The sequence below is a fragment of the Zalophus californianus genome, chromosome 11, assembly GCF_009762305.2.
Source record: "Zalophus californianus isolate mZalCal1 chromosome 11, mZalCal1.pri.v2, whole genome shotgun sequence".
In the NCBI taxonomy this organism is placed as follows: Eukaryota; Metazoa; Chordata; class Mammalia; order Carnivora; family Otariidae; genus Zalophus; species Zalophus californianus.
The window spans coordinates 65,364,913-65,390,367 of record NC_045605.1 but is presented as its reverse complement, the minus strand read 5'-3'; the positions used below and the strand labels follow the sequence as shown (position 1 = coordinate 65,390,367).

Below are 25,455 nucleotides of genomic sequence, written 5' to 3'. Positions count from 1 at the left end.
TCCCTCTCCTGCTTCTCTTCCCTGATTGTGCTCTTTATTTCTCTCTCTCTCAAATAAATAAATAAAATCTTAAACTTATAAAACTATTTTAACTTTTTATATCTATACCTAACTTTTATTTTTTTAAAAGTACAGTGCTTGAACAAATTAGACATTTTATCCTCAGACAATAGGAAGTCTAGAAATAGGCAGTACAGGGCTGATATGTTGATTCCCAGATGTCTTCAGGGACGGTATGGAAATTCTCCTCTCTGCTTTTCCCCTATTTATTAATAAGGCGTTAATAAGACCGTGAGCTTTAAGAACTTTCTTATCTTACTATTCTGTGTGTCCTCTATATTTGGCATAGTACCTTGGACTCAGAAGACATTAATATTTTTTGAATAAATGAGTGAATATATTAGCCATGAAGAAAATGGCAATCATTATTTCATTAGATGTTCTAGGTATGGATGAAGTGTGCCAGGATGTATGATTATTAGTCATTTGAAGATCAGATTTCATTATTTTACTCTCTGGTATGTTTGAGCTGAATTATCTTTTGCTTACATATTCAAAATTTAATTTTTCAAGGAAAAAAATAAGGAAAAGATAAGAAAGGGAAGGAGAAAGAAGGATGCCTCTAAAACAGCGCCATGTGCAGAGTTGTAGTTTCCAGAACATGTGGTACTGATAATTCTGACTAAAGGCATGTTCTTATCACCGGTCATTTTGGTTGGACTGTTGTTGAAGGCCAATATTAGACCATTATCAGAGTTCACTACCTGGGTTGGGGGTGAGATGGTGGTGGTGGATTTTATAAAGCACAGAGAGGAAGCAGATAAGACTAAGATTCTTTTGTAGCCTTGACCAGTTTTCCTGTGGAAGGTCTGAATCTAATGATAGCATTTCCTTGGTTCTTCTCTCCAAGGATTGTTAGGATAATGAATTTGTTTTTCATAGTTTGAGATGTCTCTGTGTTTGCCTGAAATAATTATGTGGACTTCTACCATCACCCCATAATTTCCTGTCAATCACCCTTCATCTCTTACTTGCCATCTTATTTGTTTCTTTGTTCCTAGTAGCCTATGTGAACTATTTTTGTTTACCTGAAGATTTGTGTCTTACGCGTGGAAAACTGCGGGGGGGGGTTTGTTTTTGTTTTTTTTTAATGTTAGTAAGATTGTTTTATTTTAAAGATTTTATTTTATTTAACAGAGAGAGAGAGAGAGAGAGACAAGCAGGGGAAGCAGGCAAGGGAGAAACAGGCTCCCCGCTGAGTGGGGTGCCTGATACGGGGCTCGATCCCAGGACCTTGGGATCATGACTTGAGCCGAAGGCAGACGCTTAACCGACTGAGCCACCCAGGCGCCCCTTATTTCACATTTTTAAAGTCACAGACTAAAATGATTTTGGACCTTCAGCTATTATCACTGTTTTGATAGTTAAACAACAGTAGTCTTGTATCATCTGTACTTATACTTTTTTTTCCAGCTTTACTGAGGTATTACACATAGGTTATGTAAGTTTAAGCTTTACATGTGATGACTTGATGCAAGTATATATTGTGAAATGTTTACTACAGTAAGATTAGTTAACACCTTTGTCCCCCTCACGTAATTTTAAGTGTATGCTGATAATCTTTAAGATCTCTTCTCTTAACAACTTTTAAGTATATAATACAGTATTGTTAATTATAATCACTGTGCTGTACATTAGAGCCCCAGAATTTACTCCCTCTTATACCTAGAATTTGTACCCTTTGACCAGCATCTCCCATTTCTCACACCCCTGAGTCTCTCATAACCACCATTCTACTCTCTATTTCTGTCTGAATTCAGCTTTTTTTAATTCCACATATAAGTGAAAACATGGAGTATTTATCTTTCTCTGTCTGACTTGTTTCACTTAACATAATGCCTTTAAGGTCTATCCATGTTGTCACAAAAAAGGATTTCCTTCCTTTTTATGGCTAAATAACATTCCATTGTATTACACATATTTTCTTTATTCATTTATCCATTGACGGACACTTAGATTATTTCCATGTCTTGGCTGTTATGAATAATGCTGTAATGAACATGGGAATGTAGATATCTCTTTGAGATAGGGATTTCATTTCTTTAGGATATATAATCAGAACTGGGATTGCTGGATCATATGGTAGTTCTTTTTTTTTTATTATTAACATATAATGTATTATTTGTTTCAGGGGTACAGGTCTGTGATTCGTCAGTCTTACACAATTCACAGCACTCACCATAGCACATACCGTCCCCAATGTCCATCACTCAACCACCCCACCCACCCACTCGCCTCCACTCCAGCAACCCTCAGTTTGTTTCCTGAGATTAGGAGTCTCTTATGGTTTATCTCCCTCTCTGGTTTTGTCTTGTTTCATTTTTCCCTCCCTTCCCCTATGATCCTCTGTCTTGTTTCTCAAATTCTTGGTATCAGTGAGTTCATATGATACTTGTCTTTCTCTGATTGACTTATTTCAGTTCTATTTCTAATTTCCTCAGGTACCTCCATCCTGTTTTCCATAATGGCTGCATCCTTATTCACAGGATACCTTTTCTCCACTGCCTTGCCAACACTTGTTACCGCTTGTCTTTTTAGTAATCATTCTAACAAATGTAAGATGATAACTCACTGTGGTTTTGATTTGCATTTCAAATAAAATGATTTGATGCTAAAAGATGCTAAGCACCTTTTCATGGCATTCATACGTCTTTGGAAAAATATCCACTCAAGTCCTTTGCCCAGTTTTTAATCAGATAGATGGTTTTTTGTTTGTTTTGCTATCAAGTTGTATGTGTTCCTTATATATTTTAGATATTATTCCCTTATCAGGTAGAAGGTTTGCATATATTTTCTCCTATTCTGTAGGTTGCCTTTTCATTTTGCTGATTTATTTCTTTACCTGTGGAGAAACTTTTTAGTTTAATGTTGTTGCACTTGTTTATTTTTTCTTTTGGTATCCCATTGAAAAAATTCATTGCCAAAACCAATGTAAAGGAGCCTTTCCTCTGTTTTCCTCTAGTAGTTTTATAGTTTGGGTTCTTATGTTTATGTATTTAATCCATTTTGAGTTATTTTTTGTGAATGATGTGAGATAGGGGACCAGTTTCATTCTTTTGCATGTGAGTATCAAGTTTTCACAGCACCATTTATTGAAGAGATTATCTTTTCCCCATTGAATATTCCTGACTCAAATATTCATTGACCTTATATGTGTGAGTTTATTTCTATGATCTCATTTCTCTTCCATTGATTTGTGTGTTTGTTTTTATGACAGTGCCATACTATTTTTATTACTCTAACTTTGTAATACAGTTTTAAATCAAGAATTGTGATGCTTCCAGCTTTGTGGTTTCCCAGAATTGCTTTGGCTATTTGGGGTCTTTTATGGCTCCATATAAATTTTAGGATTTTTTTTTCTGTTTCTGTGAAAAATGTCATTAGAATTTTGATAGAGATTGTATTGAATCCATAGATGGTTTTGGGTAGTGTGAACATTTTAACAATATTAATTCTTTTGATTCATAAACACAGGATATCATTCCATTTATTTGTGTCTTCTTTAGTTTCTTTCATCAAAGTCTTATGGGTTTTAACATACAGATCTTTCATCTCCTTATCCCTAAGTTTTTAAAAAAAATTTTATTCAAATTCAATTTAGTTAACATATAGTTATTATTAGTTTCAGGGGTAGAATTTAGTGATTCAGCAGTTGCATATAACACCTAATGCTCATTACATCAAGTGCCTTCCTTAATGCCCATCAGCCAGTTACCCCATGCCCCCACCCACCTCCCCTCCAGCAACCTTCAGTTTGTTTCCTGTGATTAAGAGTCTCTTATGATTTGCCTCCCTCTCTGTTTTCATCTTATTTTATTTTTCCTTCCCTTCCCCTATGTTCATCTGTTTTATTTCTTAAATTCCACATGAGTGAAATCATATGGTATTTGTCTTTCTCTGACTGACTTATTTCGCTTAGCATGATACCCTGTAGTTCTCTCCACGTCATTGCAAATGGCAAGAATTCATTCTTTTTGATGGCTGAGTAATATTCCATTGTGTGTGTGTGTATATACACATACCACATCTTTATTCATTCATGTGTTGATGGACATCTGGGCTCTTTTCCATATTTTGGCTGTTGTGGACATTGATGCTATAAACATGGGGTGCATGTGCCCTTTGTATCACTATTTTTGTATCCTTTCAGTAAATACCTGGTAGTGCAATTGCTGGGTCTTAGAGTTGTTTTATTTTTAACTTTTTTTGAGGAACATCCACACTGTTTTTCAGAGTAGCTACACCAGTTCACATTCCCACCAGCAGTGTAAGAGGGCTCCCCTTTTTCCACATCCTTGCCAACATCTCTTGTTTCCTGATTTGCTAATTTTAGCCTTTCTGACTGGTGTGAGGTAGTATCACATTGTGGTTTTGATTTGTTGCCAAGTGATGTTGAGCATTTTTTCATGTGTCTGTTAGACATTTGTCCCTAAGTTTTTAATTGTTTTTGATGCTGTTATAAATGGGATTGTTTTATTTTCTTTTCAGATAGTTTTTTGTTAGTGTATAGAAATGCAGCTTATTTTTGTATGTTGACTTTGTGCCCTGCAACTTACTGAATTAGTTTATTAGTTGTAACAGTTCTTTGGTAGAGTCTTTAGGATTTTCTCTGTATAAGATCATATCATCTACAGAGACAGTTTTACTTGTTTCTTTCTTATGTGGATGCTTTTTATTTTTTCTTCTTCCCTAATTGCTCTGACTAGGATTTCTAGTACTATGTTAAATTGAATGGTAAGAGTGGGCACCCTTGTCTTATTTCTTAGCTTACCAGGAAAGCTTTCAACCTTTTACAGTTGAGTAAGATGTTAGCTGTGGACTTGCCATGTATAGCATTTATTATGTTGAGGTACATTCCTTCTATGCCCGATTTGCTGAGGATTTTTATCATGAAAGGCTGTTGAATTTTGTCGAATGCTTTTTCTGCTTCTATTGAGATGACCATGTGATTTTTAAATCTTTCATTCTATTAATGTGGTATATCACATTGATTGATTTGTGTATGTTGAACTGTCCTTACATCGCAGATGTAAATCCTGCTTGATGATTGTGTATGATCCTTTTAATGTGATGCTGAATTCAGTTTGCAGGTATTTTATTGAGAATTTTTGCGTCTATTCATCAGGGATATTAGCCTGTAGTTTTCTTTTCTTAGAGTGTCGTTATCTGGCTTTGTTATTAGGGTAATGCTGGCCTAAAATTAGTTTGGGAGTGTTCCCTCCTCTTCAGTTTTTTTTGAAAATATGAGAAGCATTAGTATTAATTCTTCTTTAAATGTTTGATAGAATTTACCAGTGAAACCATCTAGTCCTCAACTTTTCTTTGTTGGGAAGTTTTGATTACTGTTTCAATCTCCTTATTCATTATTGATCTGCTCAAAATTTCTATTTCCTCATGATTCAGTCTTGGTATGAACTTTTTTTTATATATGCATACTTTCTTTTTGCTTACTTAAATTAACTTTAGTCAGTTTTTCATTAACTATTATTAGATCAATATTTCTGTGTTGATTGTCTCTAATACTAAATATAGATGCTTTAAAAATTATTAAAATAGCCAGAATTTTTCTTCAGTTTATCTTATAAACATTATTTTTACCTTTTACGTAAGCATACTTAAAATGTTGAATGTAGCTGTAATTTTCAATTCAGAAAGTTACTTTTACTTCTGAATATTTTAATGGAAAAATTTTGGTATTCTCTTTTGTCTTTCCCTGGGAAAGCTTCTGTCTATAGCACTATATAATTATTCCTGAAGTGACATTAACTTTTACAAGAATATACAAAATAATCTATGTTCCTGAAATAGAAAGATGAAAATCTTTCTATTCTATGCCAGAGGAAATAATGAAGGCTTAGGGGGTAGAAAATATTATTTTTACACTAACACCTTATGAAGAATATGTTGATTGGTTAATTTATGAACCATATGATTAATGCATCAGTTGTAGAATGGTTTTTGTCTTTTTATGTTAAGCAATTGAAATCTAGTGCCTTGGATCATGTTTCTGTTTTCACTCATTTTTTTCAGCTTATTCATATAACATTTACTTGTTTTAATCTTATTCTCAATTATAATGGGAAAAAATTAAGTAGTCATTTTCTTTCTCAATATATGTAGTTAAATAGTTGGAGAATATGAGTATACAAGAGATTAGACCATTACTATGAATGGCATATTGTGCTCTAAGTGGAAAAAGAGGAAATGGGAAATTTAATGTTTTACTATATCTATGATTAATCATTTTTTGACATTTTGAATATCAACTATTTTCTGTGGGGATTTGAAACAAATTAAATCTTCTCACTAATCTGTTCTGGGACACTTTTCCGAAGAAACTGCTTACCATGTGTACTCTACTCTGGAGGCCTAACGATCTCTTGGGAAGACTGTTCCAATTTAATTTTTTTGTAATAAATAGCACAAAGAATGCAGTTCCTATAATGCTCACCTGCAGGAGCATTTTTTTTTAATCAAATGTTTCCAAAGCCAATACCATATGCCAGGTCTGTGCTAGTCACTAGTGATATAAAGATGAAAAAAATCACAGTCCTTATCTAGATAAACTTTTAACCTAGTAGAGAAATATACATATTTTAAAAATTATATTACAGTATATAGTTAATGCAATACTAGAGATACCAAGAGCCAAGAGAGATACCAAGAGCCAAGAGAGATACCAAGAGATACCTTACTAGCTAGAAAAGAGGACAAAGGGCATTACAGGCAGAAGGAAGAACATAAGCAATGGTATAGAGCATAAAAAAGTTCTTCATAAAATAGTAAGAGGTTTGATGAGACTTAAGTTGTAAGAAATAGACTGTGATCAGGAAATTAATTGCTTTTCTTTTGACAATTAAAGATTAAGTATTTATGCTAGTTTTGTAAAGCTAACCATTTTTAAAATATCAAAGGCTGACTGACAGTGACCAACTGAGTGCTTATTGACTAGTGTACTACCCTTGCTGGAATTACACATTAATAAAGCATGTGGTTGCTACATGATATAATTTGAGGACAGTTCAGAAGAATCCTGGTTCAAAACTATCTTCTCCCTTTTCCTTTCCTGGTGCTTAAATGCTATTATTAAATAGTTATCTCTATCTTTGTAAAAGTTATCTTTTAATGAATGCAAATGCCTTGAGGCAAGATAGCCATTAAGAGTTGTCCTTCATAAAAAAAAAAAAAAAGAGTTGTCCTTCATGGGGCGCCTGGGTGGTTCAGTCAGGTTAAGTGTCTGCCTTTGGCTTAGGTCATGATCTCAGGGTCCTGGAATCTAGCTGGCTTCAGGCTCCCTGCTCAGCGGGGAGTCTGCTTCTCCCTCTCCTTCTTCCCTTCCCCACCACTGGGGCTCTCCTCTCTCTCTCTCCTCTCAAATGAATAAATAAAATCTTAAAAAAAAAAAAAAAGAAGAGTTGTCCTTTCTCACAAAATTCTCTTGTCCAAAATTTCATTTTGCTTTCAGCACTTAGGGATTAATATTCTTACCAAATATGGGTACTCCATTATTGAAGTATGCAACTTACAAATGATGGCAGGATAAATTACCTTCTTTTTCTGTGCTCTGTAGCAGTTTGTACCTGTCCCTGTTCTGTTGTGTTTAATTATTTACTTACCAACCTGCCATCTTCAGTGAACTGTGAGCTCTTATGAGCCTGCCTCCCATTTCTTTATATCTATCCTTAGAGTTTAGCAATTTCTTATACATCTCAGCAGCTTGGTAAAGGCTTAACAGTGGAGGAAAAGGGAAAGAGGAGAAGAAAGGAAGAAGTTTTAATTAAGAGTTATTTCTGCCAAGGTAATTCCCTCTTGTTTGATCCTTGCTTTAACTCTTCAGTTACTCAATATATTATCCTTCCCCTCTGTTTGCTGTTCTATTCCCAAGACCCCTTTTGCTTCCTGCTTAAATGTAGATGTTGAAGAGATTTAAAAACCCGGTCAGTGGTCAGTCAGAACTGGCACAGACTAGGAATCTGGGCCATTTGGGATTGGAGTAATCTGATGTAATTACCCCAGACTCAGAATCAATTGTAGGGTTAAACAAGAAAAGAAATGTGTTGTACCTTTTTACACAGTTTTGGTTGAGTTGGGCCATTTATGGATTGTTACTTGGGATAAACACAATTAAATTTGAATTATTTGTGGTCATATGTATTTGTTAATTGACTTCCTATTTATAGGTTCATAAAGTATGTTTAATTCATGTCACACTCAAGGGAATAAGCCCATGTTCATAACCACTAAAATATACATGGTTGCCCAATTCAGTTACCTTTTAAACTATTTTTTACTTAGATTTCCATTTCTAATATATTTGGAAATGATATACCGAATTTGTAACATATTAAACATTACCTCTCAGTGATAGTTATAAAACTAAACTATGTAAACCTGTATAAAGCTTTAGTTAATTTGTGAAGGTAGAGATCTTGTTTTTCTTTATTTCTATATTCCCAGTGCCTGAAACTTGGTAGTTACTTGACAGATATTGATCAAATAAATGAGAAATCTCCTTTTCCTTGACTTGTGTTAAGTCATGACCATTATTATATCATTTTCTCTGTTGTGGATTTATGTAAAAGAACTATAATAAATTGTTTAAGCTTTCCTAATATATATCCTGTCTTGAAACCATGGCCTTCAGTTCCTCAATTTGCCCATTTGAACACTGAGACATAGTGTTGTATCTGTGCAACATATCATTATTATTCAGCGAAGGAGACAATTCTGGAGAAAAGTTTTTGGTGGTGTTTTTTTCAAAACAGGAAATAAATACATTTGTTAATGTGTGAGTTATGAATTCTAGAACTTTAACCCCTAAAGAAAAGTTAAGATCGGAAGTAATTTTTCAGAATGTTTTACTATTTGAATAATCAACAGGATGTGTGTGCACCATTGTAGTGAAATCAGTAGTAATTATCACTGGAATGTTTGTCTGTCTTCTCTACCATTATTGTGCAGCTTTAGATGGACATTGACTACCAAAGACTAGGAAACAATTCAAGATTATGTAGAAAACTGATTATGACTTGTAGTTCAAAGAAATTGAATTTCTCAATAACTGCATAGCTATAAACACAGCAAGAAACATTGCTATTTAGGAATAAAAACATTAATTTCTTAAAATATTTGAGATTGTTATATCTGAAACTCAAGAAAGCATCTGTGATATTTAAGAATACAAAATTAAGGTAATCTTCAGTTAGACATGGGTAAATTATTTGTATGTATATACTATATTATTTTCTGGATAATGGAAAACTTCCCCTTTGAGCACTAGAATATTGTCCCTAACTCATTTCTAATATAAATCCTAACTTAAATCCTGTCTTAGTAAGTATAGTATAATATTTCCCCCTTGGTATCATAAACTGATTGTTTTGACTGATGTAAGTGGATAGAGTCCCTTAAAACTACATGCCTGCCTTCTTCACGATTTATCTAATACTAAATGAAGCTGACTATGAATATTATCTTCTGATGGATTATCAGAATGTATTATTTTTTTTGTGGGGGACTGCACAGGGTTCAGATAGGAGTGGAGAGGAAAAAGTTCTTCCCCAGAGTCTTCAGGAAAGAAAGCCTAGATTCCTTTTCATGGTATTCAAATTCTTCTTGAACATTCCCCTGATAGAACTACTTACAGGTTTCTCAGTGCCTTTTCCTCCTTAGTCCTCTGTTTCTTTGCACGTAGTTTTCTGTCAGCTTTGAAAGCCTTTCTGCTCTTGTCTCCCTCACTAACTTCTTATTCTTAAAAATCTAACTCAAGGGTCTGTTCCTTTGGCGGGCCCAGTGTAAATCACAGGGGCCTTTAAAAGATGAGAGAGGAAGACAGAAGAGTCAGTGTCAGAATGATGCATTCTGACATCACATAAATGAGAAACACTCAAATGGCTTTTGTCAGCTTTGAAGATGGAAGGGGGCCATGAGCCGAGGAATGTAGGAAGTTGCTAGAAGCTAGAAAACCCCAAAATAGGACTTATGTCCTGCTGAGCTTTAAGATAATACGTTTGTGTTTTTTTAAGCAAATACTTTAATCATAATTCTAAATTACTTATTTCTACATTTACATAGATGTTTCCATAAACCAAGAAAAACTGAGCTAATAAGTATTGTACATTTTTTTAATGGTTAACATGTTTTGAAGAGTTTTTATTAGAAAGTGATCAGGAGCTGGTTGAAATTCTTCCCATTAATCTAAAGTATCTATTATTATTTTTATTCATAACAAATTCAGGTCTAAGCTTCCAGAAAAGCTATATTGCCTAATACCATAATCGGGATGACTAAGTACTTGACATCCTCCCTCTTAAGCACTAGCTTAACCTAAAGTGATTATTTTAAGAATTAAAAATTAAAGTTGTAATAATGTTTCATATTGAATGAGACTAAAGAAACACAACAACTAAATGGAGAATCTGATCCTAGAACAAATCTTGACTGTAGGAAAAAATTTCTAAAGAACAATATTGTGGCCAAAGCAATCTTGAGAAAGAACAAAGATGGAGGTATCATGCTTTCTGATTTCAAACTATACTACAAGGTAATCAAAATAGTATGGTACTGGCACAGAAATATATAGATCAATGGAATAGACTAGAGTCCAGAAATAAACCCATTCTAATTTGGTCAATTAATCTATAAAAACGGAGGCAAGAATATTCAATGGGGAAAAGACAGTCTTTTCAATAAAAAATGTTGGGAAAAGTGGACAACTTCATGCAAAGGAATGAAACTGGACACTTTCTTAAACCACACAGAAAAATAAACTCAGGTGGATTAAAGACTTAAATATAAAACTGAAAACCATAGAACTCCTAGAAGAAAAATTAGGCAGGAAGCTCTTTCACTTTGGTCTTAGCTGTATTGTTTTGGATTCATTTCCTTAGCCAAGGGCAACATATTGTAGATGATTATCCTTTTACATTTATATACTTTCTATGCAATTTCACTCAGTCTGAGACTTGTCCTCATTTTTTATGTTATTTTTTGACAGAAATTTTCAATATAAAATAATTGAACTTATTAATCTTTTAATTTATGATCTGTGCATTTTACACTTTCCCTATCTGAATTTTTAAAGATATTCTCTGACATCTTTTAGTGAAAGTTTTAATATTTCTTTATAGTGACTCATGTCAGCATTCAGACAGCTTTTCAGTTCACTGAAACATTTTTGAGTGCCTATTATATATTCAGTGCTATATAAGGCCCAGTGTTATCTTTGAGGGACTCACATTTTAATGAAGGGGACATCAGGTACAGTGAAGGTGAACAAAAGAAGCAGAGTTATCAAGCTGAAAGAAGTGTTCTAAGAACTCAGTTAGTTTACTATTGATCATACAAGTGTGGGAGGTAGCAACTGGGTTGGAAATATGGATGTAAAACCATAAAGATATTTTGGCATGGAGCTCAGCCTTAATCTAGTAGTCAGGTGTCTTCAAACATTTTTAGCATCAGAACCCTGACTTAACAGCAAATTAATGTTAGCAACTTCAATAATTACAATAATAATCATAATACCAGCTAATGTGTCTTGATTATTTAACATGGTACCATACTGAGAATTCCATGCATTATCTCATTTCTTCTTTATAGGAACCCTCTAAGATAGGTTTTAAAATTACTCTCATTTTACCAAGGCTCACAGCGATTAATATATAAAACAGGTTGAAGCAAAGCTTCTCTTAATAAATTGCTTCTTTGGAACAGAATACATTTGAAAGTAACTACCCAAAAGAATGGGAAGATACTGAAGTATTTGAAGCATGAAAGTGACATAATCAGATTTGTATTTTATGTCCATCATGCTAGACTGTGGAGAATAGATCTGAACTGAATAAGGACTGGATTAGAGAAACCAGTTATAAAACTCTTACATTATCCAAATGAGGTAAAATTAAAAACCTGAATTTTAAGTTCAGGTATATCATATGAGATAAGTTGGGAATCATAAAAGAGGATAGCAGTTAATAATGGACCAAGAAGAAATTTGCATGCCTCGTGTGAAAGGACAAGCCATGGTAAAGGGAGTTATAGGAAGTATTTTACCTTAGAAGACTTTGATATAGTGGGTCCATGTCATTAAGGTTCAACTAATACTAAAAAAAAAAGACCCAGTAGTAAAAAGGAGAAGATAAGAAACAATGTATTTAACTTCAATTCATTAAGTATGAATGCTGTATTTTCTACCATATCTACTAGAAAAATAGAAACAGGACTTATAAATTCTGTACTAGCAGAGGGGATAAAAGAAGGTCCAGGATAATTATTAATCATTTAGAAAGGGGAGAAAAAAGGTAGAACAAATAAAAAATATTGAATACGATTATATATATGTATATATAGAAATAATCACTGTAAGTCAATTAAATGATCTACTTAAAAGACAAAGGTTGTCAGACTAGATTTATTAAAATGTCAACTGTATTTCCAAGAAGTAGAGAAAGGTTGAAGTGAAAAGATGGAAAAAGACATACCAGGAAAATTTCAACAACAAACTTGGCATGGTTATATTAACATCAGACAAATGGACTTTAAGGGGGGAAAAAAGTTATTTTGAACAGTGCCAGCATCTAAAACAGGAATTTAAGTACAGTCCATAGAGATGAAGTTGAAAAGAAGGTAATAATGTATTTCCAAGCAACTAATATGTTCAATGAGTGTTACATTGATTTGAAGAATAAAGATAAACAAAGTGAAAGTTTGGAAAAACAGATACTCATAGGTTACATGGAATTTATAGTTTAACCAAATAGTTTTTTTTAGAGATTTCAAAAATACTGGCTTTTTCGTTCCATGTCATTCTTCGTCTGTTTGTTGGCAACACATATAAAATGAAATGCATTTGGTAAGCATTTGCTCTTGTATTTTCAGGAATTCAAAATGTCCTCAGCCTCTTTTGTGCAGTTCTCACAGAAAATAAGGTCCTCTTCCATTCTGCAAGTTTCCAGAGACTTAGTGATGCTTGCAGAGCCCTGGAATCTTTAATGTTTCCTCTTAAATATAGGTGAGGTTTTTAACTTGGTACTTTAATTTGTTGCTAAATTCTGCATTACTTACTGATGATTAGTTGAAATGTCATAGCACAATAGTTTTGAACCACAGGGGCATATTTTACAAAGTTACGCTGTACACATGATTCTGATGGAAATCTAACCTAGAATTTGGAAATTTTCCAAGTTGTTCATTACTGAGTGTTGATTAATTTAGTGCAAAAATAATTTGAATCATATTGTCAGCAACATTTAATTCTCTTTGAATATAGTTAGTGGTGAAAGTCTTAAGTTAGTTTTGTCTGATTATTTGATATAAAAGAGTTATTAATTTTTAGGGTTATAATGGTATTATGGTTATATTAAAAAAGATCCCTTACCTTTTTTAGATACCTACTAAAGTATTTATGTATAAATGGTAAGATGTCTGGGATTTGATTCAAATAATATAGTAGAGAAGAGAACAATTTTAAAATGGGTAGAAACATAAATGAGACCTTGCATTGGTAATTGTCAAATCTGCATTGGATACATGAGGCTTCATTTTCCTTTTTTCCTCCCTATTTTCTGGGGGCGTAGGGGAATGTTAAAATTTTCCATAGTAAAAAGTAAAAAACAAAACATCTAAACAATGATGCCCTGATAGTGTTATGAATAAAATATTTTCTAATATACTGTTTTATCAATTTGATAATCATAACATTTTTGGAAAATTAAGGTCATACAAACTAGAAAAAAATTTGGACTGTTTCAGATTTTATTTAAAAATTTTTTTTCTTTTTTTTAATCTATGTGCCTTTCTTAACCCCTAGATAAGAGCATTCTAGGCCTTAATTTTTATACTTTGCCATTCTGAGTGAATTCAAACATCAAGTATAGAAAATGGAATTTGAATGATTGTTTTATTTAGACAAATCATCATTAGTATTAAGGGAGAGGGCCCATCAGGTAGTCATTGCTACCTCCTGGATATCGGATTTTTATGTAATGAAAGATGCTTTCAAGCAAGATTGACAAACCTAAAGAGACTACTTGCCTCCGAGGAATAAGGGATAAGGAAGCTGCCCTGGGTTCCATTTACTTTATATCTTGTTATATCTGATCATCTCTTTCAAAACATGAAGATTTTTTTATCTTTTAAAATATTTAATATTAACATCCATGAGAATATTATTGATAATTTCTAAATGTAGGTATTCTGAAATTCATACCACATACAGGTGAAAGAAAATATGTTCATGTTATGGGAAAACAAATATAGCTCACGTACGCTTTTATTATTTCCAGTTATCCCTATATTCCCATTCTCCCGGCTCAGCTCCTGGAAGTTCTGAGTTCCCCGACGCCTTTCATTATTGGAGTACATTCTATCTTTAAAACTGATATCCATGAACTTGTAAGTATTCATCTTTAAATTGCCAGTTATTGAGACCAAAACCTTATCATATTTCTTTGAGTCCTATAATGTTTCAACTAATTACTATTTTCAGATCTGTTGCATTCCCAACAGGAAAGATTGGCTGGAAGAAAAGCATCACTGAAAAATATAAATATACTAGTTTCTTCTTATAGCAAGTTTGGAAGATCTTCAGAATGAATTTATTAATAGTTTTAAATGCCCATCTTTTGACATATTTCATCTTTCTGTATTCTCCATCCTATATATGAGAAAGGAAGATGAAATAATCCATTAATTAGTATTCTATTTATACTTTTGTTATGAGTGCTGTAATATATTCATATTTTGAAATGAGGCTGTGTTAATCCTGAATGGCTGGTAGCTAAAAAGCAAAAAGCATTTGCAAGAGTGAAGGGTTTTAGTGGAATATGAACCCTTCAGTATGAATGCCACCAAATTATTCATTTCTTAATGCCATATGAATAGAAATACCAAAGAAGAAAAGGAATGTTCTATATTTAAGCCAGTTCTGGAATAATGTGTTTACTTATCTGTACTGAACTTATTTAAGAGGTACTGTCACAAAAAAATGAGCTTCAGAGAAGGACATCCAGGATTGTCAAGACTTTAGAAACTATATCCTGTGAGGCCCTTAAGGAAATTTTCTCGGGTAATAACCTGATACTGTTTGATAGCTAAAGATAAATACTGAAGTGACCGTTGTAGAAAGGTTCATTTTTTGTAGCTCTGAAAAGCTGAAATAGAATCAGTGGATATAGCGGATATAGAGACACATTTCTCCTGAGTAGAAGAGCTTTCAACTATTAGAGCTGGCCAGTGATGAAGAATGGGTTGCCTTAAGTAAGGAATGTACCTGTAAGTGTACAAGGAACAAATTCCATGACACTTTTCAGGGAGTTTAAGAAAAATTCTTTACTGAAAGGGTGGGCTATATCATATCTTCAATCCACAGATTCTTCAGATTTTGTAATTCTACTCTTGTTTTAGTTTTAAATGTCAACAGATAACTCTGTTGTTAATTATACATAATTATAATTGTAATCAAATCATAGGTGTCATTAAAACTGACAAAAGACAATTCAACATTGTAATTAGAAGCAAGACCCTCATTCATATATTATTTTCCTACTTTATATGTTGATATCTAGTTCCTGTTTAACTTTGGTATCACCATATAAAATATGCATAAATCAATAAACATACTTAGTAAAACCTAGTTAGTACTAATTAGAAGCATACCCATCTGGTTGACAGGTAATTTTTTCCCACTAAATATAAAGTTTCTAGAGGTAGGACAAGCCAGATGTTTCCAAAAGTAAGTTTCTTAATTTTTAATCAATAAATTAGAATGAATTTTAAACCTATTATCAACATTATAACTTCAGCAGTCCTGGCTAGTTTCTCTATTAATTTTTATGTAAGTTATTTTTTTTAAGATTTTATTTATTTATTTGAGAGAGAGAGAACACGAGATGGGGGAGGGTCAGAGGGAGAAGCAGACTCCCTGCTGAGCAGGGAGCCCGATATGGGGCTCGATCCTGGGACTCCAGGATCATGACCTGAGCCAAAGGCAGTTGCTTAACCGACTGAGCCACCCAGGCGCCCCTATGTCAGTTATTTTTAAGTAGACTATTGTAAAATGCTAAAAATCAATTTCTTTCTTAAGCACCCAAACAGTACCATTTTGATATATACCAGTTGCTTTGTTTGTTAACTCTTGTAATGAGTACTATATTATTTAGGATATGGCTAGACCACTATACCAAAGCATCCAAACTACAGTGGTTCAAAAGAAATGGTATTTTATTTAACACTCATGCAGCCGTCCATAGTGGTGTTCCATTATATCAGAACGGCTTACTCCATGAACTCATTCATGGTCCAAGCTTCTTTCCTTCTTGTTTCTTCACCAGAATTGCCTCAAGCATTGGCATCATCTGAATGTTCAAGGTTGGGTTGTTGTTAGTTCATAGTTTCAGCCTTAGGAAGGAGAGAACATAGGAAAGCCTTACATCCTCTCTATTTTGAATACCTGAAAGTGTACACATCACTTCTCACATTCCATTGGCAGAAACTTAGTCACATGCCACAGCTAATTTCAAAGAAAGCTAGGAAATACATGGTAGTTGCTATGGACAGTCAAGAGTCTTTTCCACACCTGCTTCCTCTCATTTTGAATTAATGAAGGTCAGATTACTTTGCTTAGCAATAAATGCATTTTATTAATTATTGATTAATTTTTCTCTCCTTTAGCTAGATGTAATCATAGCAGATTTGGATGGAGGCACTATTAAAATTCCTGAATGTATTCACCTCTCTTCCCTCCCGGAACCACTTCTACATCAGACTCAAGCAGCTCTTTCTTTGGTATGGCATTTTTAATAGTAATTTTCTTTTGATTTAACTATAAACTCAGGTAATTGGAATTAGATATCATTGGCAGTATAATTACTTTAAAAAGAGTTATATATTCTTAAAACATGAATATATTCTCACAGAATATTTAGAATAGGATTCTTTACTACATATTATCTGAAGAATATACTTTAAATTGTGACTGTTTATTTTTTCTACATTCACTCTTTCACTCAGCATATTTATTTAGTAGTTAATATATACCGAATACTGTGTTAAGTATTGGAAACATACCAACATACCTGTGAAAATAAGACCGGACTCTGCCTCAAAATCCCTGGTTTCCCTAACATCCATTATTGGAAGATAGTACCTGCTCCTTTTCCTTCAGCCTCCTTGTTGGCATCTCTTTCCTTTTTGGTAGATCTGCTACTTGCAAATAGTGTGATACTGTCTTGCCAATGTTTTTAAGTTACTACAGAAAACTGTAACTTATTGAGAGATTAAATATCCAACATTCTTTGGAGTAAAGTTTTAATAACTCTTGTAGTTTGGGTGTTTCTCACTGATACATTTAATGTTTTTATAGTTATTTTATCTTAGTTGATTTTTTCTTTTTTATAATTTTTTTAAAGTAGGCTCAATGCCCAGTGTGGGGCTTGAACTCATAATCTTGAGCTCAAGAGTCACATGCTCTACCAACTGAGCCAGCCAGACACCCCTTACTTTAGTTGATTTTTAAAATTAGAGCATTGTATTTTACTGACAAAATTTTAGGTGCCAATTTATTCATCATCAGAAAATTGAAACTTAGAAATTATGCATTCCTTTTCAAGCCTTACTAGAACTAAAGCCTTCATATTTTTTTTTTAGGGGATGGGAGGGGCAAAGGGATGGGGAGAGAGAGAATCTTAAGTAGCCTCCAACATGGAGCCTGACATGGGCTCAGTCTCACAACCTTGAGATCATGACATAAACCAAATCAAGAGTTGGATGCCTAACTGACTGAGCCACCCAGACACCCCAGCCTTCATATTCTTGAATAATATCCCAGTCTTAGCTGTTTAAAAGAATTTTCTCTTTATGGGGTGCCTGGCTGGCTCAGTTGGAAGAGCACTGATTCTTGATCTTGATCTCAGGGTCATATGTTCAAGCCTCACACTGGGTGTAGAGATTAATAAATAAACCTAAAAAATTAATTAAAAAATATTTTCCCCTTAAATAGTAACTTAAATAGGAACTCAGAGTCTAGGGTTACCAGGAAGGATTTTATTCTTAGAATATTTTCAAATTTGTATTAGTCCTTATATTGTTAACCGTGGTATCAATGGGATGTGAATATTTAGAGAAAACTGACTTTTCCTAACATAATCTAGAATACAAGATGTGATAGAGTGGAAAGAATACTAGTGCAGGACGGAGGAGACCTAAATTCCAGTCTGCATCTTGCCACTTGATACTACCGAGCAACTCACATTCTATCTCTAGGCCTCTGTTTCCTGGACGTTATCTATAGGATGAATGTTGAATGCATAGGATGACTAAAGGACTGTTTACCAAAGTGAAGTATGGAGATGATTTTGGGTCGCATGTGAAACCTTTTTATTTTAATAATTATGTATTTATCATAATAAAAATAACATAAAAACCTATGATTTCATAGATGATATCATCTAAGAAAATACTAGGTTTAAATAGGTGAGTTGATTTAAAGACAATTTAAAGGAAAATATTAACTAAATAACTACATTGGTAGTATATGGATATAGCAGAAGCTGAGAAGGTAGTATTTGAGTGATTGAAAAAATGTTTAATGTTTCTAGAAATCATAAGTTTCTAAATCTTATATATGATTATTTAATGATATTTATACTTATTCAGGGATTAAGTATCAGAATGAACAAATATTAAGATTTTAGTTCTTAAGTCAATGTCTCCTGGTAGAGATTCTGCTGCACACTGTATATCTTAACCTGCAACACCTATGCCACCAAATTTGATCAATGAATTTGGTAAAACTGAGTATCCTGTTTTTGTAGTTGTCAAGCACAGTGGTCAGTTGTGTGGTATAGTATAGTGCTGTGAATAAGACATGAGAACATAGTGTATTATCAAACTAGAACCAAAAAGAAATCATATTTGACGAACTGGGTGGGAGCTTTGATACACAATTATAACAGCTTCATTTGGTTAGTAAATAATTGTGATCAAATGGCAACACAGTACTTGAACTGTGTAATAACCATGAACGATTTCTTAGACATCAATTATACTGTATTATTATATTGTAATGATTGGGTTATAAATATTGTCAATATTTTAGTGTCAATTTTAAGTATTGTCATGAAGCCATGTAAGCAAGGGTTAATATATAATAAAGGCCCCTTTAAAATTTTGTGTGATGCCTTTCTTAGAGTTGAGCTTTGTGGCCATTCAGGAACCTTATAGAACTGGAAACCTTTGATAAGTTATTTAAGCATTCTTGAGCATTTCCTCATCCAGGGGTTAGCCAAAGTATTTTTGTCTATTATATGTATACTACCCAAACTTGCGTATTTGAAAATAATTCTGCCAAGAGAAAAATTTGCTACTTACTGATGAAATTTCATCTTTTTCTCTGTGTTAAGTCTTGCATAGATCTTCTTTACCTAACTGCTCCCCAGCCTGCTCTTCTTCAAAACCTAACTCAGTTATTACCTTTTTTTTTTTTTAGCTTTCCCTAGGTTGAATTAATTATACTTGTTGCTTCGCTTATTATTCTTTATATATTTATAGTACTTGCACATTGTTTTGTACTTTTATCCCTCTAGACTGTGAGGCTCATAAGCTTATTCACTTGGTCCTCAGTATTTCAGTTAATTAATTAATTAATTTATAATTACACTAATAAACATAAAAACAAATGCTTGTTTAACATTTTAAACTATATAGACAAATCACTCTGCCCTAGACTGTTCCCTTCCCAGAGGTAACTAGTATTTTATAGTTTAGTGTATATTCTTTCAGAACTTTACATTTTCATTTATATGTTTAGTGTGTGTAGGTAGATAGATAGATCAACAGACCAAGAGAGAGGTTTAAGGTTTGTTTTACTTTCAAATAAATGAGACCATACTTATGTGTGTTTTTCTAGCACATGTTTCTTCATTAAATATTTTGTCTTGGAGATCTTTCCCCAGTAGTACATACAGAGCTGCCTCAGTTAACTGTATTGTTTCCTGGAGGAAATATATTGTTATTCATGTACTGAAACTTTTTCATCTTAGTATTCCAAGTAGGTTAAATAATAGGTTTTACTGCTATTAAGATTTTGTACATAACCAAACTTCTTTGTTTTAGATTCTACACCCAGATTTGGAAGTAGCAGATCATGCTTTTCCCCCTCCACGAACAGCTTTATCCCACTCAAAAATGCTGGTAAGAAGTTTAATATTTCAATTTGATGTTTTTAAATAGAGCTGTACTTTTATTTGTAGGATTGTTGAAGAAGCTGAGTGTAGTGAGAGTCAGATGTACAGCCTAGTATAATAAGTGTACCAGATTAGATGTTCTAATTGAATAGTCACTGACTGATCTTATGACCTGCTCTCGGAGGAGCCACAGGGCAGCACGCAGACTGGGAGGGGGTAGAGGTAAGACTGTTGCCCTGAGGAGGCAAGAGTAAGTGTGTGTTGTAGCCTGGAAAACCATGCCAAGTATCAAATCGAAAGGGCCAGGCAAGGATAAAAGGGGGAAGCTTACAAAAAATGGAAACGGATATTGTTGACAATGAGAGTCAGGTTTGACAGGTAGATGAAAATAATTCCAGGTAGAAGCCTTGTAAGTAAGAGTTAATATATAATAAAGGCCCTTTTAAAGTTTTCCCAATGCAAGGAGGGCATGTATTGAATGGAGCACTGGGTGTTATCCGCAAACAATGAATCATGGAACACTACATCAAAAACTAATGATGTGCAAGACTGTTGAATCACAGATCTGTACTTCTGAAACAACGCAACATATTTTAAGAAAAAAGAAAAAGAAGATAGCAGGAGAGGAAGAATGAAGGGGAGTAAGTCAGAGGGGGAGACGAACCAGGAGAGATGATGGACTCTGAAAAACAAACTGAGGGTTCTAGAGGGGAGGAGAGTAGGGGGATGGGTTAGCCTGGTGATGGGTATTAAAGAGGGCACATTCTGCATGGAGCACTGGGTGTTAGGCACAAACAATGAATCATGGAACACTACACCAAAACAAATGATGTAATATATGGTGATTAACATAACAATAAAAAATTTAAAAAAAACTAATGGAATGTATGGTAACTAACATAACATAATAAAATAAAATTAAAAAAAAAACAAGTTGAATGAAAATAATTATAAATTCAAAAGAGAAATAATTAAAATAAAAATCTAAATTTCACCTGAAAAAAAATTTTTCCCAATGCATTTCTTAGAGTTGATCTTTGTGGCCACTCAAGAGCCTTACAGAACTGGATACCTTTGATAAGTTATTTAAGCATTCTTGAGCATTTCCTCATCCAGGGTTGACCAAATAAATTTGTAAGTTTCCTTTCAGTTCCAAAACTATGATTTTTATTAAAACCTGAATCATCAAAACCAATTTTTAAGTCATACCTTATTAATATAGGAATAGATTTTTTTAAGTTGGATAAACTTTGGAAGAATTTCATAAGCTTTTAAAATACAGTCTTTTGAGTTTTTTTCTTATATTTGTGACTGTAATTCTTTTGATGTAAGTAAAAATCAAATGACTTGGGAAAGATGTCCTTCTCTAACTTGGTGAAGGGGGAGACTGACTTTTTCTGAGAGGAAAATTGGATATACTATAGGCAAGTTTTGTTTGGTTCATTTGAAAAAAGAACTATTTAACAGCCTACCCCGTTCAGTAATGGGCCAGGCTAGATGCCCACCACTCAGGACTGCCACAAGTAAGAGTTATGTGTAGGAAGTGCAGACAGATTGATTCAATAATCTCTCAGGTTCTTTTCAACTTTTTGTCTTTGTGATATTTCTTTTTTTTTTTAAAGAAATTCAGTTACCTAACGTGTTTCTTTTTATATTTTCAGGATAAAGAAATACGTGCGGTTTTTCTTAGATTATTTGCACAACTTTTCCAAGGATATAGATCATGCCTACAACTTATAAGAATTCATGCAGAACCAGTAATACATTTTCACAAGGTAAGATGATACATTACCATGTTGTATGTGTCCAAAACATGGCCTCTAATTTAATAAAACGACTTGGTTGTCTTTTTTTTAGCTGTGTATTTTGCCTTAGTTTATCAAATGTGGTTATTTTTTAAGTCTCTGCTTTGTGATTAGATGATAATTTTTAACAACACTGTGGAACTGACATGTTTTTCGTTAGAGTTTGTTAATTTAATTTTAATTTTTTTTTCTTTTTTTATGATTTATTTAGTTATTTTGGAGAAAACGAGAGTAATTAATTAAAAGTACAAAAATTAAAATTTAATTCTAAATTAGTTTTTCTTTTTTTTTTTTAAGATTTATTTAGATATTTTGGAGAGAAAGAAAGTGCCCAGAGGGGAGGTAGAAAGGGAGAGGGAATCTCAAACAGTCCCCACTAAGTGCGGAGACCAACAACGTGGGCCTCCAACTCACCACCCTGAGAAAATGACCTGAGCTGAAATCAAGTCAGCTGCTTAACCAACTGGGCCACCCAGGCGCACATAAATTGTTTTTTCTTTTAAAATTGAGTGTTAATTTGTAATTTCTTCTCCCACTTTATGGACAGACTTATTGTTATTCTTTCGAATACATGTAATATTTCAGATATCAAAAGCCCTTTTTGAAAGACTGTATTTTATAACAACACATTTATGCGTGAAGATATTTATTCAGGCTTTGATCTTTCTGTTTTTGTTTTGACCATTCATCCATTACTAAGTGATAAATTATTCATTTCACTTTTTCTTTCTTTACAGACAGCTTTCTTGGGGCAGCGTGGTTTGGTTGAGAATGATTTCCTCACTAAAGTTCTCAATGGAATGGCATTTGCAGGTTTTGTTTCAGAAAGAGGTCCTCCCTATAGATCCTGTGATCTCTTTGATGAGGTATAGTTCTTATCAAATGAATGCATATTTGCAGACAAAATTGGACTAGTGATTAAAAGTAGAGGAGTAGTATTTTTTTAATGTAAATTTAATTAGCCAACATATAGTAGATCATTATTTTCAGATGTAGTGTTCAAGAATCCATCAGTTGCATGTAACACCCAGTGCTCAAAATCCTAAATGTATTATAAATTGAATATCAAATAATCCAAACGTTACTTATTATTATGCTTATTAGATCTTGGTATTTATAATGTGGATTTGAAAAATTAGAAAAATATAGGATGTCACAGAAGTACATAAACATCTTGAACAACTGAATTTAAGTAGTTCATTAAAATCTTTTTGAAAAAGTGACAGTGATTATATAAATAAAACTCTTATTTTTGAAGGCAGTAATACAGTAATTCCTTTATCAGTTTCAGAGAAAGAAAAAGGCCTAGGTTTAATATATAGGTATGTGATTTCAGACTACCGTTACATTTAGTCTATTAGTGTCATAGAGCCATAGTTTGGCTCAGTGGCATTCTTTTTTTAAAATTTTATTTTATTTAAATTCAATTAATTAACATATAGTGTATTATTAGTTTCAGAGATAGAGTTCAGTTATTCATCAGTTGCATATAGCACCCATGCTCATTACATCATGTGCCCTCCTTAATGTCTGTCACCCAGTTACCCCTTTCCACCACCCACCTCCCCTCCAGCAACCCTCAGTTTGTTTCCTATAGTTAAGAGTCTTTTATGGTTTGTCTCCCTCTCTGATTTGTCTTCCCTCCCTTTCCCTATGATAATCACTCAGTGGCATTCATACTAATCAATAATCAACATTTGTCTATGTCCCATAGGAGATCTTAAATATATGGAAGGCAGATTTCATTTCTATCTTCAAGGAATTGGCCATATAAAGGGAAAATTAGGACAAATGTGACTCCAAATAAGGATACTGTTTCGTCTTAGTTGTGATTTATTTTAACACATCTTTCCATTTATCATTTAACTGCGTTTACAGCAGCTCATTCTGGTGGATAGAACAATGAATACTGTTCCCATTTCAATTTCTTTTTTTTTTTTATCATCCATTCTTTTTTTTTTTTAAGATTTTATTTATTTATTCCTGAGAGACAGAGGGGGGGAGAGAGAGAGAGAGAGAAGCGGAGGGAGAAGCAGGCTCCCAAGGAGCAGGGAGCCCAATGCAGGACTCGATCCCAGGATCCTGGGATCATGACCTGAGCCAAAGGCAGACGCTTAACCATCTGAGCCACCCAGGCACCCCCCCTTTCAATTTCTGAAAGAGCACTGTATTGGAACCAATAAATCTAAAAGTTCTCTAAAGTGTATAAAAGGAAAACTTTAGCACCCAAGATAGTGAAGAATAGTAATAGTGATTATGTTTTGCTGCAGGTGGTTTTATTTTGTTTTTTGTTTGTTTGTTTTTATTTATTAGAGAGAGAGAGAGAGTGAGAGAGGGAACACAAGCAAGGGGAGTGGGAGAGGGAGAAGCAGGCTTCCCGCTGAGGAAGGAACCCAATGCTGGGCTCAATCCCAGGACTCTGAGATCATGACCTGAGCCAAAGGCACATGCTTAACCAACTGAACCGGCCAAGTGTCCCTAGGTAGTTTTGTTTTGTATGGAGAAAATAGGAATTAAGTTATTAAAGATCTCGGTTCAGAGAAGGATCTTTTATTTTCCGCAAAGATTGTTAAGTAATCACAGATAAGAATGAAAGAAGGGGCACATGCTGTAGTTCTGAGTATGGAGACCTGTACCAGAAACTTTAGTTAATAACACAAAGCATATGAAAACTTAGGAGAGATTGCCCTGTGATGTAAGCAGTTCTTTCTGATGAATTACTAATCACTGATTCCCTGATACCAACATTTAATATGATTGATCACTAACTATCTGATTTTTTTAAATAATTTTTTTTATTATGTTAGTCGCCATACAGTACATCATTAGTTTTTGATGTAGTGTTCCATAATTCATTGTTTGTGTATAACACCCAGTGCTCCATGCAATACGTGCCCTCCTTAATACCCATCACCGGGCTAATATGTATCAGTAATTGATACATAATGTTTAATGGAGTTACATTAGATGCTCCCCAAGGTCCTTTCTAGCTCTCACATTCTACTAGTCTCTGAAGCATTCTGAATAGTAACATTGGTTTATATACCCCTCATTTTTCCTATCTAAATTCTCTTAGTAACTCCTTATGGCAGCTTCATCACTAGTAAGTCAGAGTGATTGCTTGCAGAAAACTTGCTTGCCATAGCCTCTGTTTTTTGTAAATCCTTCCCTTGCCTGGAGTGTCAACCCTCTACATTTCAGTCTAACCATGGCTTCCTATTTTTCATGCTCTGCTCTTATCTCACCACTTCCTCCAAACTTTCCCAGAGTAAATGACTCTGAGAGCCACTTGGTTTGTATTAAGCTTCATGTTAGGTCTCTAGCTTTATGTGGCAACTTCATCATTTATCATCTACATTTATGTGCATAGGATATACATATAGCCTCTTGATTGGAAATGATGATAAAGC

At 33.6% G+C, this 25,455-nt stretch overlaps 1 protein-coding gene across 3 annotated transcripts in view; it reads left to right on the top strand.

The window, feature by feature from the left end:
• Positions 1-25,455, top strand: part of SBF2 (SET binding factor 2) — a 474,770-nt gene that overhangs the window by 256,787 nt on the left and 192,528 nt on the right. For all 3 annotated transcript variants that reach the window (XM_035722821.1, XM_035722820.1, XM_035722819.1), the window contains exons 7-12: positions 12,937-13,069; positions 14,343-14,451; positions 16,729-16,842; positions 20,170-20,247; positions 21,902-22,015; positions 22,783-22,911. In XM_035722821.1, the coding sequence (XP_035578714.1) occupies positions 12,937-13,069; positions 14,343-14,451; positions 16,729-16,842; positions 20,170-20,247; positions 21,902-22,015; positions 22,783-22,911 (677 nt within the window). The remainder of the gene's footprint in view (positions 1-12,936; positions 13,070-14,342; positions 14,452-16,728; positions 16,843-20,169; positions 20,248-21,901; positions 22,016-22,782; positions 22,912-25,455) is intronic.